The sequence below is a fragment of the Vulpes vulpes genome, chromosome 2 (assembly GCF_048418805.1).
Source record: "Vulpes vulpes isolate BD-2025 chromosome 2, VulVul3, whole genome shotgun sequence".
Classification (NCBI taxonomy): domain Eukaryota; kingdom Metazoa; phylum Chordata; class Mammalia; order Carnivora; family Canidae; genus Vulpes; species Vulpes vulpes.
The window spans coordinates 66,351,986-66,371,981 of NC_132781.1; the positions used below are offsets into that span (position 1 = coordinate 66,351,986).

The 19,996-nt window shown below is 37.8% G+C and overlaps 1 protein-coding gene across 11 annotated transcripts in view; it reads left to right on the top strand.

The window, feature by feature from the left end:
- CENPC (centromere protein C) overlaps window positions 1-19,996 on the top strand; it is an 80,694-nt gene that overhangs the window by 48,263 nt on the left and 12,435 nt on the right. For 7 of the 11 annotated variants that reach the window (XR_011999872.1, XR_011999873.1, XM_026003537.2 and 4 more), the window contains 3 exons: window positions 14,650-14,709; window positions 18,446-18,550; window positions 19,384-19,512. Coding sequence is in view for 9 of the 11 variants with exons in the window: in XM_026003537.2 (XP_025859322.1) it covers window positions 14,650-14,709; window positions 18,446-18,550; window positions 19,384-19,512 (294 nt within the window). In the remaining 2 variants the exon portion in view is untranslated. Of the gene's footprint in view, window positions 1-14,649; window positions 14,710-16,647; window positions 16,953-18,445; window positions 18,551-19,383; window positions 19,513-19,996 lie in introns of those variants that run through there. The other 4 variants (XM_026003538.2, XM_072748860.1, XM_072748863.1 and 1 more) reach the window with 2 other exon arrangements.

The window sequence follows — 19,996 nt, forward strand, 5'->3', positions numbered from 1 at the left end:
AATGTGAGCAGGATTGGGGCAGAGGGAGAGGGGAAAGAGAGAATCTGAAGCAGACTTTGTGCTGAGGGCAGAGCACCCACTTGGAGCGCGATCTCACAACCCTGAGATGATGACCTGAGCCAGAAAGAGTTGGACTCTCATTTCAGTGAGCCACCCAGGCACCCAATTTTATGGCTTTTTAAATGTTTTTTTTTGTTGTTGTTTTGTTTTTCTTTTAAAGATTTATTTATTTTAGAGAGAGAGAGAACATGAGCAGAGAGGGGGCAGAGGGAGAGAAAATCTCCATCAGACTCCTCGTTGAGTGCAGAGCCTAGTGTGGGTCTCGACCCCATGACCCTGAGATCGTGACCTGAGCCGAAGTTGAGAGTTGGACACTAAGCCAACTGAGCCACCTAGGCAGTCCCAAATGTTGTGTTCTTATTGTAGTGTACCATAAATTACAGTGATTTTTCTTTGACCTACAAGTTTTTTTAAAGAGTATATTTAATCAAGAACTTGGTCTCCAGAGTCTGGAACTTGGGGTTGAATCTAGCTCTACCACTTATTTACTATGTTATCTTGAGTAAAAAATTTCATTGCTCTTACATTTAACATTCTATCTGTAAAATGGGGATATCATTTCCAATCCCTTAGCTTTCTTGTTTAGTTTACTTATTAATTTATTTTTAAAGATTTTATTTATTTATTCCTGAGAGACACAGAGAGAGAGGCACAGACATAGGCAGAGGGAGAAGTAGGCTCCATGCAGGGGCCTGATGCAGGAGTCGATCCTGGGACTCCAGGTTCACACCCTGAGCCAAAGGCAAAGGTTTAAATGCTGAGCCACCCAGACGTCCCTCTTGTTTAGTTTAATATCTGGTTTGTGGTAGAACATAATGTTGGCTGTTGCCCTAAAGTGTTTTGTTCTTTGTTAAGAATTTCTAGTTTCATTTCACTGTTCTAGGGTACTTTGGCTTGTATTATAAATTTTTTGAAAAATAGACCTTTATTAAGGGTTTCTTTGTGTTCTATAGTATACTTAGAGCATATAAAATTCATGTAAGAATTTTATAATTCTCCCATGGGTGCTTGAAAAAAGAATATTCTTTTGCGTACATGTGTGGATTTAAAAATATCCACTTGTTTTATTGATATAAGTGGATATATATTTTTGAATATATGTAGCACTCTTAAATATTTTTTTAATTTTTAAAGATTTTTATTTATTTGAGAGACAATGAATGAGCACGAACGGGAGTGGGGTGGGTGAGGGAAAGGGAGAATTCAGACTCCTCATTGAGTAGGCAGCCTGAAGACTCGGGGCTCCATCCTAAGACCCTGAGATAATGATCTAAGCCCAAGGAGATGCTTAAACCCAAGCACCTCGGAATTTCTTAAATATTTATAGAATATTATGATTCTTATGATAACTTTAATGGTTTTGGGTTGAGCACCTGAAAGAATGGTCGTGTCATTATGTGATTTGGAGACTACTGGGGAAGGAGTGGATTTGGGGAAAAATAACAGGATCTTAAAATGGAACATGTTACATAGATATTATTTTGATCCTTTATCTTTATATCCTTGCTTGTGATTTGTGTTATCTGCTGAGGACTGCCAGAGTTGCAGTAAAGTGCTTCTCCTGCAGTGGTCTGCTTTTTTCTCCTTCTATCTTCTGTAGTGTTTGCTCTGTATATTTCAGTGCTTTTACTAAGCAGGTAAGCATTTATATGGAATGTAACTGCTTAAGTCAAATTTATCTTCTTGATCTTGTTACAGTGCTTTTAAATTATAGTCTGTTTTGCCTAATATTGTGATGCCTGCTTTCTTTTGGTTTGTTCTTGTTTTTTTATATTTTTGTTCATCTTTTTACTTAACCTTTCTTAAAGAACTAAAACAAAGTGGTTTAGAAATAGTACATAAATGAGTTTTTATTTTTAACTTCTTCTGTCAGTATTTTTTCCTTTAATAAATGTTTAATACATTTGTACTTACTGTCAGGACAGATAGCCTTGATATTTCTTTTTAAAGTTGGTAGACATTCTCACATATGCTAGCAAAAACTCAGGAAAAAAAACTTATATATTTATATATATTTTTTACAACCAGTTGAATGGTAAAAAATAGTCTTTGAGTCATAATCTTTTCTTCCTTTAAACTAGCTGGCTGTTGATCTTTTGCCTCATAGCTAATGCTCATGAGCAGAAATTCAAAAGCAGGCTTACTTCTTGTTTTCTTGGTAGGTAATCTGTTCTATCTCCATGCTTATTAAGATTCTTAAATGTTTGAAACAGAAGTTGTTTTTTTATTGCTTTTTTTAAAATAATTTTTTTGGGGCAGCCCCAGTGGCGCAGCGGTTTAGCGCCGCCTGCAGCCTGGGGTGTGATCCTGGAGACCCGGGATCGAGTCCCACGTCAGGCTCCCTGCATGGAGCCTGCTTCTCCCTCTGCCTGTGTCTCTGCCTCTCTCTCTCTCTCTCTGAATAAATAAAAAAATCTTTAGAAAAATATTTTTTGGAAATTATTAAATTTATTAAGTTATTAAATTTTGGAAATGTTTAATTTTAAACTCTCCCTGAAATCCCATATTTGTTTCATCCAGTTTCCACAATTGTCAACATTTTATATTTGTTTCATTTTCCTTCCTGCCTCCAGTACATACATGTTCATACACACTTCTGTTAGACCTCAAAAAAAAATATTTTTTAAAGTAGGCTCTGCACTTTGCCTGAAGCCCAACGTGGGGCCTGAACTCATGACCCCACGGTCATGACCTGAGCTGAGATCAACTTGGATACTCAGCTGACTAAGTGACCCATGCACCCCTTAAAATTATTTTTATCGAAATATAATTAATATACAGTGATATGTTTTAGGTATACAACAGAATGATTTAGTATTTTTATACTTTATTCGTTTATCATAAGCGTACTCTTAATTCCCTTTATCTATGTCATTCATTGCTCACCCACCTCTCCCCTGCAACCACCACTATGTTCTCTGTATTTAAGAGTCTGGTTTTCTTTATTCAGTTGTTTTGTTTCTTAAATTCCACTTGTGAGGGACTGTGAGGGACGCCTGGGTGGCTCAGCAGTTGAGCATCTGCCTTCAGCTCAGGGCGTGATCCTGGGATCTGGATCAACTCCCAGATCTGGCTCCTTGCCGGGAGCCTATTTCTCCCTCTGCTTGTTTCTGTCTCTCTTACGTGAATAAGTAAATAAAATCTTAAAAAAAAAAAAATCCACATGTGTGTGAAATCATATGGCATTTATCTTTCCCTGACTGACTTGTTTCACGTAGCATTATACTGTCCATCCGTTCCATCTATGTTGTTGTAGATTGCAAGATGTCACTATTTTTATGCCTAAATTCTATTCTGTGTGTGTGTGTGTGGTTTGTATATGTACCACATGTTCTTTATTAATTCACTTATGGATGAACATTTGGGTTGCTTCTATATCTTGGCTGTTGTAAATAATGCTACAGTAAACATAGGGGTGCAATATATCTTTTTGAATTAGTGTTTTTGTTTTCTTTGGGTAAATACTGAGTAGTGGAATTACTGGATCGTATAGTAATTCTGTTTTTAATTTTTTGAGGACCTCCATATTTTCCACAGTGGCTATAGCAGTTTGCATTTCTACCAACAGTGCACAAAGGTTCATTTTTCTCCACATCCTTGCCAACATGTTTCTTATCTTTTTGATTATAGCCATTCTACCAGGTATAAGGTGATAGTTTATAATGGTTTTGATACGCATTTCCCTGATGGTAAGTAATATTGAGCATCTTTTCATGTGTCTTTTGGCCATCTGGATGTCTTCTTTGGAAAAATGTCTATTCAGGTCCTCTGCCCACTTTTAAATTGGATTATTTGGTTTTTGGTGTTGCATTGTTTAAATTCTTTATATATTTTAAATATTAACCCCTTAATGGGTTATATCATTTGCAAATAATCTCCCATTCAGTAGACTGCCTTTACATTTTTGTTGGTTTCCTTTGTTGTGCAAAAGCTTTTTATTTTGGTGTAGTCCTAATAGTTTATTTTTGCTTTTGTTTCTCTTGCCCAAGGACACTTATCTAGCAAAATGTTACTGCAGCCAATATCAGTGAGATTACTGCCTCTTTTCTTTATGGTTTCAGGTCTCACTTTCAGATGTCTAATCCATTGGAGTTTATTTTGTGTAAGGTGGAAGAGAATGTGGTCCAGTTTCATTTTTTTTTTTTGCATGTAGCTCTCTGGTTTTTCAAACACCGTTGATTAATATGCTGTCTTCTCCCTGTTGTATATTCTTGCCTCCTTTGTCATAGATTAATTGATTATATAAGCATGAGTTATAAGTGGGCTCTCTGTTTTGTTCCATTTATCTATGTGTCTATTTTTGTTCCATTATCATACTGTTTTGATTTACTACATCTTTATAGTGTATCTTGAAATCTGGTATTGTGATACCTCCAGTTTTGTTCTTTCTCAGGATTGCTTTGGTTATCAGCCTTTTCTGTACTATTTGAGAGCAAGTTGCAGACATATTATGTGTAAGTATATGCAGATATGATGCAAGATAAGAACATAATCACAGTTTAACCATCCAGTTCAGGAAATCAACATTAATATAACGCCAGTATTCCTTCACTGATTCCATGCAGATTTTACGAGCAGTAGAAGCAAAACACATGTATGTGTTTTGGTTCAAGATCCAATCCAGGATCATAGATTGCATTTAGTTCTCCTGTTCCTAAGTTTCCTTCAGTAAGGCACAGTTCATTAGGCATTTTCTAATTTTCCTGACCTTTACATTTTTGTGAGAGAGTACCAGCTTTTTATTCTTCAGAATGACTTTGAAACTGAGTCTTTCTGATATTTCCTCGTGCTCAGATGCCAGCCATGCATATGTGACAGATGTAGTACAGAAATGATGCTGTGTTCTTTGTGCATCACATTAGGAGACAGTGTTTACCCATCTCGTATTAATGGTGTTAATCTTGATCACCTGTTCAAGTTATTTTCTCTAAGATATGGTTCTTTTATAATTAGTAAGTATTTTGTGGTATGCTACTCTCATGCTATTACAATAATGTGTTCCTTTTTAAACCTTCACAGCAATCTTAACATCTGTTCAAGACTTTGACTTGAATCATTAGCCCCTAATGATGAAACCAACTTGTGCTGTTCTATTTTTCCTAATTCCTCTCTGTTAATTAGTGGTATTCGGGAAAAAACAGTTTTTCTTACTTCTCTCATTTATTTATTTATATAATTATGGGGTGCTACTGGGTTCCTATTTTATTTGATGGATTGTAATCTATGTCATTTATTCTGATACTCATTGTGCCATATTTGACCAGTAGGCTTCCTTTCAACTGAATACTGTCTTATTTTTTGGCATAAGGTATTCTGGCCTATTTCTCCTGTCTCAACACTGGAATCACTTATTTTCTCCTATGGAACCTGGTTCTTTTTAGTAGAGAATAGCATTTAGAAAGTCGGTTCTGGGAAGTTGGTATACTCTCTTGTTACTGGGATATCATTGCTTCTAGGCTTTCTCAGTGGACTGTCCTCAATATATGTACTTATTGCTTCATTCCTTCTCTGTTCCCATCTGCTGCTTCCCATAGCTCATTGCTGTGGGATAATTTTCAGCCAGTGACTAGCTCTCTACCTTTTCTACGTGGGATTGCATGAGAAATTAGATTTTTTTTGTATATTTTTTTATTGGACTTCGATTTGCCAACATATAATACAACACCCAGTGCTCATCCTGTCAAGTGCCCCCCTGAGTGCTTGTCACCCAGTCACCCCATTCCCCCGCCGACCTCCCCTTCCACATCCCTTTGTTTCCCAGAGTTAGGAGTCTCTCATGGTTTGTCTCCCTCTCTAATTTTTCCCGCTCAGTTCCTCTCCTTTCCCTTACAGTCCTTTTCACTATTTCTTATATTCTCCGTATGAGTGAAACTATATGATGATTGTCCTTCTCTGATTGACTTAACTTCAGCCAGCATAATACTGTCCAGTTCCATCCACGTCCAAGCAAATGGTGGGTATTTGTCGTTTCTAATGGCCGAGGAATATTCCATTGTATATATAGACCACATCTGCTTTATCCATTCATCTTTCGATGGACACCGAGGCTCCTTCCACAGTTTGGCTATTGTGGACATTGCTGCTATGAACATCGGGGTGCAGGTGTCTCGGCTTTTCACTGCATCTGTATCTTTGGGGTAAATCCCCAGCAGTGCAATTGCTGGGTCGTAGGGTAGTTCTATTTTTAACTCTTTGAGGAACCTCCACACAGTTTTCCAGAGTGGCTGCACCAGTTCACATTCCCACCAACAGTGCAAGAGGGTTCCCCTTTCTCCACATCCTCTCCAACATTTGTTTCCTGTCTTGTTAATTTTCACCATTCTCACTGGTGTGAGGTGGTATCTCATCGTGCTTTTTTTTTTTTTTTTAATAAATTTTTTTTAATTTTTTAAATTTATTTATGATAGTCACAGAGAGAGAGAGAGGGGCAGAGACACAGGTGGAGGGAGAAGCAGGCTCCATGCACCGGGAGCCCGATGGGGGATTCGATCCCGGGTCTCCAGGATCGCGCCCTGGGCCAAAGGCAGGCGCCAAACCGCTGCGCCACCCAGGGATCCCCTCATCGTGCTTTTGATTTGTATTTCCCTGATGGCAAGTGATGTGGAGCATTTTCTCATATGCTTGTTGGCCATGTGTATGTCTTCTTTGGTGAAATTTCTGTTAATGTCTTTTGCCCATTTCATGATTGGATTGTTTGTTTCTTGGGTGTTGAGTTGGATTAAGTTCTCTATAGATCTTGGATACTAGCCATTTATCTGATAGGTCATTTGCAAATATCTTCTCCCATTCTGTAGGTTGTCTTAGTTTTGTTGACTGTTTCTTTTGCTGTGCAGAAGCTTTTTATCTTGATGAAGTCCCAGCACTTCATTTTTGCTTTTGTTTCCCTTGCCTTCATAGATGTATCTTGGAAAAAGTTGCTGTGCCCAAGTTCAGAAATGTTGCCTGTGTTCCCCTCTAGGATTTTGATGGATTCTTGTCTCCCATTTAGATCTTTCATCCATTTTGAGTATATCTTTGTGTATGGTGAAAGAGAGTGGTCTAGTTTCATTCTTCTGAACTTGGCTGTCCAATTTTCCCAGCACCATTTATGGAAGAGACTTTTTTCCAGTGGATAGTTTTACCTGCTTTGTCGAATATTAGTTGACCTTAGAGTTTAGGGCTCATTTCTGGGTTCCTGTTCTGTTCCATTGATCTCTGTGTCTGTTTTTGTGCCAGTACCACACTGTCTTGATGACCACAGCTTTGTAGTACAACTTTAAATCCGGCCTTGTGATGCCCCCAGCTCTAGTTTTCTTTTTCAATATTCCCCTGGCTGTTGGGGGTCGTTTTGATTCCACACAAATCTTAAGATGATTTATTCCAACTCTCTGAAGAAAGTCCATGGTATTTTGATAGGGATTGCATTGAACATGTAAATTGCCCTGGGTAACATTGACATTTTCACAATATTAATTCTTCCAATCCATGAGCATGGAATATTTTTCCATCTCTTTGTATCTTCCTCAGTTTCTTTCAGAAGTGTTCTGCAGTTTTTGGGGTATAGATCCCTTACCTCTTTGGTTAGGTTTATTCCTAGATATCTTATGCAATTTTGGGTGCAATTGTAAATGGGATTGACTCCTTTGTTTCTTTTTCTTCAGTCTCGTTGTTAGTATATAGAAATGCCACTGATTTCTGGGCATTGATTTTGTATCCTGCCATTCTGCCGAATTTCTGTATGAGTTGTAGCAATCTTGGGATGGACTCTTTTGTGTTTTCTCTGTACAGTATCATGTCATCTGCGAAGAGGGAGAGTTTGACTTCTTTGCCAGTTTGAATGCTTTTTGTTTCTTTTTGTTGCCTGATTGCTGAAGGCTATGACTTTTAGTACTATAAGAGGGAGAGTTTGACTTCTTTGCCAGTTTGAATGCTTTTTGTTTGTTTTTTTTGCCTGATTGCTGAAGGCTATGACTTTTAGTACTATAAGAGGGAAAGTTTGACTTCTTTGCCAGTTTGAATGCTTTTTGTTTCTTTTTGTTGTCTGATTGCTGAGGCTAGGACTTCCAGTACTATGTTGAATAGCAGTGGGGAGAGTGGACATCCCTGTCTTGTTCCTGATCTTAGGGGAAGGCTCTCAGTGTTTCCCCATTGAGAATGATATTTGCTGTGGGCTTTTCATAGATGGCTTTTAAGATGCTGAGGAATGTTCCCTCTATCCCTACGCTCTGAAGAGTTTTGATCAGGAATGGATGTCAAATGCTTTCTCTGCATCTATTGAGAGGATCATGTGGTTCTTGTTTTTTTTGTTGTTGACATAATCTGTTACGTTGATTGTTTTACAAGTGTTGAGCCAGCCTTGCATCCCGGCGATAAATCCCACTTGGTCATGGTGAATAATCTTCTCAGTGTACTGTTGGATCCTACTGGCTAGTATCTTGTTGAGAATTTTTGCCTCTGTGGTCTTAAGGGATATTGGTCTATAATTCTCCCTTTTGGTGGGGTCTTTGTCTGGTTTTGGAATTAAGGTGATGCTGGCCTCATAAAAGGAGTTTGGAAGTATTCTGTCCCTTTCTATCTTTAGGAACAGCTTTAGTACAATAGGTATGGTTTCTTCTTTAAACGTTTGATAGAATTCCCCTGGGAAGCCATCTGGCCCTGGATTTTTGTGTCTTGGGAGGTTTTTGATGACTGCTTCAATTTCCTCCCTGGTTATCGGTTTTTCATTCCTTCAGGTTTTCTGTTCCTTCTTCTTCCAGTTTTGGTAGTTTGTAGTTTTCCAGGAATGTGTCCATTTCTTCAAGATTGCCTAATTTATTGACATATAGCTGCTTATAATATGTTTTTAAAATCGTTTATAGGGGTCCCTGGGTGGCTTAGTGGTTTGGCACTTGCCTTCGGCTCAGGGCATGATTCTGGAGTCTGGGATTGAGTCCCACATCAGGTTTCCTACATGGAGCCTGCTTCTAGCTTCTCCCTCTACCTGTGTCTCTGCCTCTCTCATGAATAAATAAATAAAATCTAAAAAAAAAAAAAATCGTTTGTATTTCCTTGGTATTGGTTGTGATATCTCCTTTTTCATTTGTGATTTTATTAATTTGAGTCTTTTTTCTTTTTAGTAAGGCTGGCTAAAGGTTTATCTATATTATTAATTCTTTCAGAGAACCAACTCCTGGTTTTGTTGATCTGTTCTACAGTTCTTCTGGTCTCTATTTCATTGAGTTCAGCTTGAATCTTTATTAACCCTCTTCTTCTGCTTGGTGTAGGTTTTATTTGCTATTCTTTCTCCAGTTCCTTCAGGTGCAAGGTTAGCTTGTGTATTTGAGTTTTTTCCAGTTTTTGAGGGATGCGTAGTGTGATGTATTTACCTCTTAGGACTGCTTATGCTGTATCCGAAAGATTTTGAATGGTTGTATCTTCATTTTCATTAGTTTCCATGAATCTTTTAAATTCTTCTCTAATTTCCTGGTTGACCCATTCATCTTTTAGCAGGAATCTTTAACCTCTACATGTTTGAGTTTCTTCCAAATTTCTTCTTGTGATTGAGTTCTAGTTTCAAAGCATTATGTTCTGAAAATATGCAGGGGACAATCCGAATATTTTGGTTTCGGTTGGGACCTGATTTGTGACGCAGTATGTGGTCTATTCTGGAGAAAGTTCCATGTGCACTTGAGAAGAATGTGTCTTCAGTTGTGTTTGGATGCAAAGTTCTGTATATATCTCTGAAATCCATCTGGTCCAGTGTATCATTTAAAGCTCTTGTTTCTTTGGAGATGTTGTGCTTTGAATATCTGTCATTTGCAGAAAGTGCTGTGTTGATGTCTCCTACTATTAGTGTATTAGTATCTAAGTAGGTCTTTACTTTGGTTATTAGTTGATTGATATACTTGGCAGCTCCCACATTAGGGGCATAGATATTCATGACCATTAGGTCCTCTTGTTGGATAGATCCTTTAAGTATGATATAGTGTCCCTCTTCATCTCTTACTACAGTTTTTGGGATAAACTTTAATTTATCTGATATGAGGATTGGTACCCCAGCTTTCTTTTGAGGACCATTTGAATGGTAAATGGTTCTCCAACCTTTCATTTTCAGGCTGTAAGTGTCCTTAGGTCTAAAAGGAGTCTCTTGTAGCCAGCAAATAGATGGGTCTTGCTTCTTAATCCAGTCTGCATCTTTTGATGGGATCATTTAGCCCATTCACGTTCAGAGTTACTATTGAAAGATACGAATTTAGTATCATCGTAATACCTATTTAGTCCCTGTTTTTGTGGATTATTACTTTGGTCTTCCTCTTTCTTTTACAGAGTCCTCCTTAATATTTCTTGGATAGTTGTTCGGTGGTCGCATATTCTTTCTTTTTCTGCCTATCTTGAAAGCTCTTTATCTCTCCTCCATTCTGAATAAGAGCCTTGCTGGATAGAGTATTCTTGGCTGCATGTTCTTCTCATTTAGTACCCTGAATATATCCTGCCAGACCTTTCTGGCCTGCCTGGTCTTTGGAGAGGTCTGCTGTTATTCTAATATTTCTCTCCATATAAGTTAGGGATTTCTTGTCTCTTATTGCTTTAAGGATTTTCTTTTTATCTTTGGAATTTACAAGTTTCACTATTAAATGTCGAGGTGTTGAACGGTTTTCATAGATTTTGGGGGGGACTTCTCTGTCTCCTGGATCTGAATGCCTGTTTCCCTCCCCAGATTAGGGAAGTTCTCAGCTATGATTTGTTCAAATATACTTTCTGTCCCTCTGGGTGCTCTATGGAACCCCAATTATACGTAGATTTTTCCTTTGAGGCTATCAGTTATTTCCCTTAACCTTTCCTCATGGTCTTTTAATTGTTATTCTCTTTTTTCTTCAGCTTCCTTCCTTGCCATCAACTTGTCTTCTATGTCACTCACTCTTTCTTCTACCTCAGTAACCCTCATCCTTAGGACCTCCAGTTTGGATTGCATCTCATTTAATTGATTTTTAATTTTGGCCTGATTAGATCTAAATTCTGCAGTCATGAAGTCTCTTGATTCCTTTATGCTTTTTTCCAGAGCTACCAGTAGGTTTATAATTATGCTTCTGAATTTGCTGACATTGAATTGTAATCCAAATTCTGTAACTCTGTGGGAGAGTACTGTTTTCTGATTCTTTCTTTTGTGGTGAGTTCTTTTTAGTCATTTTGCTCAGTGCAGAGTGGCTGTATGAGTGGGCTGAGTCATGATTATTGGCCACGACCTAAGTAAATTTCACCCTAGATGATTCTGCTGAGGTTAGAGACCAGAAATTGAAAACAAAGATCAGAACGACATAAAACAAAAGGACCACTAAAGTGAAAAACAAATTTTAAAACAAAGCAGTAAAAAATAAAAGGCCAGGAATCGTAAAGAAGAGGAAAAAAAAAAAGAAAAGCAAAGGAGGAAAAAAAAAAGCAAAAAGGGGGAGGGACTGGGAGATGGTGGTGGTGACGAAGTTGTAGTGGAGGGAGAATGTAGTCTACCTGAGGGGTTCTAGAGAGTAATCCTCTTATGTCTGAATATATATTAAGTTCTGTATGTTAGAAGATGCTCAGTTCCAAATTTATATAAACCAGAAATACTTGTAGAGGGCCCCCACTTTGACCAACAAAACAAATGAGATAAAACGGGGGCAGAATGGGAATGAGGAATGTTACAGAATGAACCAGCACGGTACACCACTTGGTTCTGGGTGCATCCTGGTCATGTTTTAGAAGGTATTAACTTCCACCATTGTAGAGCAAAATGAGGCAGAGAAAACAAAAAACAAAACAAAACAAAAAAAACATATCTTTTCTGTCTCCCAAAATTAAGTTGAGTATGTTGAAGGGAATCTAGAAGTGGAAAATATATCTAGGACCTGTAATTGTAGAAATATGAAAGGCAGAATCTTAAAAATGAAGAGTTGCTAAACTATTGTAGTTAAGGTGGGGAAAAAAAAGGAAATTTACAGACTGACACAAAAACAAGTTGTACTTGAAAAAGGAAGAGGAAAAAAATAGGAGGGGTACCCTCCGGTTCTATATACTGTAAATCCGTTGACTTCCCCTGGAGCTTTCCCACACTGCTCGGTCCAGAACTTGCTCTTCCCCTGTCCTTCCAGCTGGTCTTCTGGGGGAGGGGCCTGCTGTGCTGGTTCTCAGGTGTATGCACCTGGGGGAGCTGCCCCCCTCCACCTGCCTGGTGCTGGGTTCAGTGGGAGCTGTTTACCCCATGAGTCCTCTGTTCCCTGGCACTCCCCCCCCCCCCCCGACACAGGGTGACACCAGGAGGAACACCACCACTGGTGGGGGCCAGGTCCCCAGCACTGGAGTCAGCTCCCCTAGTAACTACCGCAGTCTCTCAGTCCACACTGGCCTGGGTGCTCCTGGGTCATTGTGGAGGGTGCCGACCTACACAGCTCGGGGTGCCCGGCAGCAGGAGCGTCTTCGCTGTCCTGGGCCCTCCCCACCTTTGCCTGTCCGGGGGGCGGGGGGCGGGGGGCGGAGCACAGGATCCTGGCTGTGTCCCCCCGGTGCCCTGGGATCCGGGGCCTGTGCTGCTGGCATCGTGCTCCCGGAGCTGCGGCTTCTTGTTAGAAGCGAAAACCCCTCTCTCTGTAGTGTTCCTGGTGTTCTCTCTTTAAATCTCAGGTTGAATTTGTAGGTGTTCAGGCTGGTTTGAAAGTTATCTAGGTGAGTTGGTGGGGGCACATGAGTTGAGGACCCCCACTCCTGCCATCTTCCTATTTCCCCAGAGTTTTTTTTTTGTAACAGTTTTATTGAGATATATGTTGAGATATCCGGATACCATAAAATTTACCCATTTATAGTATATAATTCAATGGTGTGTAAACCATCACCGCAATAAATTTTAGAACATTTTTATTATCCCCAGAAGAAACCCCATATTCTTTATCTTCAGCAGGCATCTTTTATTCCCTCCCTCTCATACCTTGTGTGCCTATGGCATCCAGTAATCTACTTTTAATTCCTATAGATCTATGTAAGATTTGCCTGTTCTGGATAGGGAAATTGGATTTTATGATCACTCAAGTCTCTTCTTACCCAGCAATTTTATAAAATATCTAATTCAGCCATTAAATTTCTTTTTTTTTTTTTTTAGAGTGTGTGTGTGTATACACAAGTGGGGTGGGGAGGGGCAGAGGAAGAGAGAAAGAGAAAATCTTAAGCAGGCTCCATGCTTAGCATGGAGCCCAACGTGGGGCTCTAGCTTATGACCTGGAGATCATGACCTGAACTGAAATCAAGAGTTGGATGCTTAACTGACTGAGCCAGCCAACCAGGTGCCCCAGTTCAATAATTTTAAACAGTCTTTTGCTATCACAGACTCATTTAAAAATACAACGAAAGCTTAGACTTACTTTTTGGAAATGGATATTACATGTAAAATTGTATTAGAAATTTTAGGTCATTCATAGACATTAAGTGTTCCAGTGACATGTGGCTCAGAGCATGTGATCCCAGAACTTAGTGGCTTGATTTATCTTTTATTGTTCTATGAGGTTGATGTAGCTTAGTTGGGCAGTTCTCACTTGCGCTCTCTCATGCATTTATAGTTAAATGCAGGCTACTGAGGCTGGAGTCATTTGAAAGCTCAACTGGGTTGGAAGTCCAGGGTGACTTTTTTACTTACATATTTAGCACGTAGCTGGGGTAGCTGGAACAGTTGAGGGCTGACCAACTATATCTTTTTCTCCACATGGCCTTCTCCTGTGGTTAGCTTGGGTTTCTTCACAGTATGGCAATGTTGGGATAGTCTTCATATATGATGTCTATCTTTCTCCAGAGTGAAATTCCAAGAGACCCAGGTGGTACCTGCATATCTGTTTAGGACTTAGCCTTTGAAGTCCCAGAATGTCATTTCTGCTGTGTTTTGTTAGTCAAGCAAGTCATTCAGATCAGAGATGCAAAGGAAAGGAGACTAGACTGTTTCATGATAACATTTGTGCATAGGGAAAGAAAGAATTAATGGTAGCTATCTTTTTTAAGAATTTATTTATTCATTCATGAGAAACAGAGAGAGAGAGGGGCAGAGACAAAGGCAGAGGGAGAAGCAGGCTCCATTCAGGGAGCCCGATGTGGGACTTGAACCCAGCACTCTGGGATCACATGCTCTGAGCCAAAGGCAGATGCTCAACCGCTGAGCCACCCAGGCATCCCAATGGCAGCTATCTTTAGGTGCTATTTACAATATTAAAGTTGAAAACTCTGGCCTAATTGACACACTGCTAAATTTAGCATACTTGTACTATTTTAGAACTTGAAAGATCATATATTATATTATTAGCATGTCTATCCATTATTACACCCTACATTTTCGTGTATCAAGTGAGTTATTTCACCTGAAATCCAGAAAACCTTATTTTTTGTTATTTTTAAGTGTTAGGTTCTTTCGACATGCACACGGACATGGTAGCAAAATCTAGAGAAATGTTACACTGTTTTTCATTAGCCTTTATTCCTCAGCAGTAAAAAGTAAAAGAAGTAATAACATGTATTGTCAGGTTAAATTTAATTAAAGTACGTATATTGAAATTGACCAGCTAACACTTTAATTCAAGATGGAATTAGCAGCCTTGCCTATGATATATCATTTGTATTTTGCAGGTGACTCAAGTTTAAAACTGACTCCTTTAATACCAGAACATAAAATACATCACAAGTTAGGTAAGACTATTTGTCTTTTAATATCTTCATATTATAAAACCTCTGTACTAAATAGGACTTAATTTTTCTCAAGCAGGGGAGATGTGTTTGGATTGACAGATAAAACTATTTATTTCGTTTTCATGACTTTCATAAGTCATCACAGGCCAGTGATGGTCTTTGTTGTTCATTTATAAAGCCTGTGTTCCTCTCACTCCTGTATTAAGGAGCATGATTTCACCTAGGCTAAGAAGCTAGGGTGGAGAATTCTATAAAATATAACTGCTAAGCAGATGATATCCCTGAAAACTCCTGCTTTTATCCAGTTTACTTATAAATAAAGCAGTAGCTGGAATAAGTAGGCAAAGATGGGAGCTTGGGAACCCATGGAGAGGCCATGGAGAATTAAAATTCTGTGGTTCCCAATGAGATAGCTGCCAGTCAGGATTCATGGCACCTCTCAACTTTGTGGGATTGGAGTGACCTTTTATGTTTCTCTCAATTCCTGAGGTTGTGAATGCTCCTGCACTTGTACCTGAAGAGAACCACTAGAAGAAAAGCTCCTCAAATGGCTTTAACCAAAAACTCACATCTTATCAGTATTTTGTGGGCCCATATGAAGAAAGACCATTCTGACTTTTAGTACTTAATGCTTTCTTGGAGGGGAATGATCACTAATCAGGAGTAAGCAGACAAATAAAAATGTTCCTGAGCAGGGGTTTTAGCAACTAAAGAGAGGAAAATCAAGCCTTATGCCTAAAAACAGTAGGCAACTGCTGGTAAGCTAGAATTTTTGCAGTAGGTTCTTAACAATTTTAATAATAAAAGAAAGATGATCATTTCAGAGATCATTTCAGTTATAGCATAGAAAACTTTCTGGTACTGAAAATCCTATTCTTTTGATTTAAAAAGTAGATGAAGTGAATGTAAAGGTAATTACTGTTATTTAGAGCTGAATTAGTAACTGGTGTTGATATGGAAGAAATTCCTCAGAGACAAAATACAAAAAGTTGGAAATCATGATGGGGAAAAAGGTTTACCATGGAAATAATAAGTAGACAGCTGAGAAAACTTGCAAGTAATAGGGTTGCCAGAAAAGAGAAACAGGTGGAGGAGAGAAAAGAGTTAAAAAAAGTGTGTTAAAGAAAACTTCCCTAGATTAAGGATGGTTTGAATGCACAACTTTAATGACTAGCACTGTTACTCCATGTAAAATTGGAAGAATAAAATGACATCCATAGCCTTTTTAAGAAATGTGTTACAATTCAATAATCGTATACCTAGCTGAGATACTTTCCTTTCCAATTAGTGAGTTAATTTTGCAGAAAATGCAGAGATTCAGTGGACTCTATATCCTCCAGGTAGAATACTTATGTGAGGTTTTCTAACCAAGTATATAAATCAAAACTGAGTCCAGATAGAGGAAACAGTGGTGAGGAATAATTCTTGTAATATATTGGTTAAATTTAAATAGTGTGTGTTTGTTTTCTGTTGCCGTGTACTAAATTACCACAGTTCATTGGTTTAGACAACATACATTTCTTTATCATCCATATTTTCTGTGGGTCAGAAGCCCAGGCACACATTAGCTGGGTCCTCTGTTCAGGAATATCACAGGCTTCAATCAAGTGTCAGCATGGGCTGTGGTCTCAGCTGAGGTTTGAGATTGTATTCCAAGCTGATAATGGATGTTAGAATTCAATTCCTTGCAATTGCGGGACTAAGGTACCTGTTTTCTTGATGGCTTTCAGCCATGGGCCATCATCTTCTAAAAGCTACCTACAGTTCCTTGCTGTATGACCTCTTCCATCACCTTGACTCTTCAGAGTCCGCAAGGAAAAATTCTCTCTGCCTCAGCTAGATGGTGTCTTATATGTATAATATCATATATTGTCATATATATATAATCATGATGTGATCATAGGACTGATTCTCTGTCATTATTGCCTTATTCTGCAGATGAGAAGAAAGTCATAGTTCCCACATACATCTTAGGGGAGGGGATTATTACTCAAGGATGTGAATCATCACAAAATAAAAGTGCAAAATTTTACATCATACATATAAACGTGGAAGGGAAGCAAAAATGTGCTTTTTAAATGTGCTGGAACTTAAACAACCATCAACTTAATATAGACTTCAATATACATAGAATGTTATATGAACCTCATGTTAATACTATAAATAAAAAACCTCTAATGGAAACAAAAAATAAAAAACATAACACTAAAGAAAGTCATCAAATCACATGAAAAAAAAAGAAACAGAGGCCACAAAAACAACGAGAAACAATGAAAAAAAGAGCAGTAAGTACAAAACTATCAATAATTGCTTTAAATGTAAATGGACTGAATGCTCTGATCAAAAGACATGGATAAAAAACAAGACTCATCAATATGCTGTCTACAGTAAACTCATTTTATACCTAATGACACATACAAATTGAAGCTGGTATCAAAAAAGACTCCATGCAAATGGAGGTTAAAAAAAAAAAAAAAAAGCCAGGGTAGCAATAACTACATCAAACCAAAAATAACTTGAAAATAAAGACTACAAGAGACAGAGAAAGGAATTACATAATTATGAGGGATCAGTCCAACAAAAGGATATAACAGTTTTAAGTACAAATGCACCCAACATAGGAGCACTTAAATATATAAAGTAGATATTAACAGATACAAAGGGAGAAACTGAGAGTAAGAAAATAGTAATAGACTTCAGGGGCACCTAGGTGGCTGAGTTGGTTAAGTGTCTGCCTTTGGCTGGGGTCATGATCCCAGGGTCCTGGGACTGAGCCCCATGTCAGGCTCCCTGCGCAGCAGGGAGTCTGTCTCTCGCTCTCCCTCTGCCCCTCCCCCTGCTTGTACTCACACTCTCTCAAATAAATAAAACCTTTTAAAAAAACAGCAATAGAGATCAACATCTTGCATCAATGAATATTTCATCTAGATGGAAAATCAATAAGGAAACAGTGGCTCTGAATGACACATTAGACCACCTGGATTTAATAGATTTATACAGAACATTCCATCTAAAACCAGCAAAATACACATTCAAGTACACATGAAACAATCACCAGAATAGATCAAGTTAGGCCACAAAACAAGTCTCAATAAATTCAAAAATATTAAAATCATATCAAGCATCTTAGGAAAGCAACAATAAAGATCACACTGAAAATACAGACTAAAAAAAAAAATACCAAAAAAAAAAAATCAATGAAATCGTGAGCTGGTTTTAAAAAAGATAAACAAGTTGATAAAACCTTTAGCCAGACCCATCAAGAAACAACAAGAAAACTCAATTAAATAAAATTAGAAATGAAAAACGTTACAACCGATACCATAGAAACACAAAATGTGGGACTCGATCACGGGACTCCAGGATCAGGCCCCGGGCTGGAGGCGGCGCTAAGCCCCTGAGCCACCCGGGCTGCCCTATAAATTAAATTCTTAATCAAGTTATTGCTAAATTATCTTATGTCAGTTTACTTTTCTACTTACAATATATATGAATTTCTGTGTACCTTTAACATCATTCACCTTGGGTATTACCAAGTTTTTTAATCTGTGAATCTAGCAGCTTGTTTTTTGATTGGTATTTTTTTAACTCTTAGAACAAATACATTGTAAAATTTTGTTTTTCTACTGTTTTGTCTAGAAGCATTAGTGTTCTAGAGGGTAGTATCAGTCTTTCCACTAGAGTAACATTCAATTAAACATGTATATGTGTACAATTTTGTGTCATCTTTTTACAGTATTGCCTTCCAACACACCAAATGTTCGCAGGACCAAGAGAACACGATTGAAACCTTTGGAATATTGGCGGGGAGAACGAATAGATTATCATGGAAGGCCATCAGGTGAGAATTCCAGTTTACACTTTAATATCTGATAGTAAAAAATAATATTGAGGATGCTATAGTTTATGTATATTAAATACAAAGCACTGTCTTACATATTTATATAAATTACCTCATTTTATCATTATCCTCCAGAAATGAGGCCAGAATAAATTCAAGTACAGATTGCTCTGATTACTTTAGAGATGCTTCTCTTTTTCTCTCTTTGGTAGCAGTTTGAGGTGAGTGTGTGGCTTTATAGAGTGTTATTCCATACTGTTGAACAAGGTTAATTGCACAAAATAAGTCATTAGATCAGAATGTAAGAAAATTAGTAACTGGCAAAGGTTAAGTATTCCCCTTTACTATTCTCATCCCATTTTCTCATCATATTTACCTACAGAAGTATAGACAGTGGGCAAGAAAGATATTTCCTTTCTATGATATTTTTGCAAGAAAGATATTTCCTTTCTATGATATATTTAAGTAAAAATACTAAGCTCACATGGGGTTTATTATAAATATTTCCTTGCTGGCTTTTGTATAAGCTCACATGGGGATTATTATAAATATTTCCTTGCTGGCTTTTGTGTTGTTTTTCTACCTGACTGTTGGTTTCAAGCAACAGAGATCATTCTATCAATGTTTCATCAGTGTATCTAGAATTTGGATAGTAGAAATATAAGTGGAATTGGTTGGTATTTGTGTTGTTTGAGTTATTAGCTGTAGAATGTAGTAATAGTAATATGTTCTTTGGAGTCTGAAAGGAAATGTGCTATAATAATTTAAATTTTGTTTCAATATTTCTACTTTCTCAGGTGCGATACTTTACCTTTTTTGTTGTTAACTTTTAGGTGGATTTGTTATTGGTGGAATACTATCCCCAGACACAGAATCATCTAAAACAAAGTCAAAAGGAAACATTGGAAAAGTCAACAAAATGGCTAATAGGAAAAGGATCTGTCTTGATGATGAGGAAAGAAGTATGAACTTATTCCTGAAAGTATCTTTTAGATTTTATTTTAAATAATAGTGCTCTGAGAAGTAGCTCTTTATAAATTTTGAAATTTATTTGTAAAAATGTTAAAAGTCGTACTTTAGGGTGCATTTACTTTATTCTTTATTAAATTTTTAATTTTAGTTCCAGTATAGTTAATACACAGTGTTATAATAGTTTCAGATGTACAGTATAGTAATTCAGTAATTCTAAACGTCATTACTGGGATGCCTGGGTGGCTCAGTGGTTGAGCGTCTGCCTTTGGCTCGGGGTGTGATCCCAAAGTCCTGGGATAGAATCCCGCATCAGGCTTCCTGCATGGAGCCTGCTTCTCCCTCTGCCTGTGTCTCTGCCTCTGTCTTTCTCTCTCTCTGTGTCTCTCATGAATAAATGGGTTCAATCTTTAAAAAATAAAAAAACTAAATGTCATTGGTGCTCATCATATTAAGTATACTCTTAATCCCCTTAAC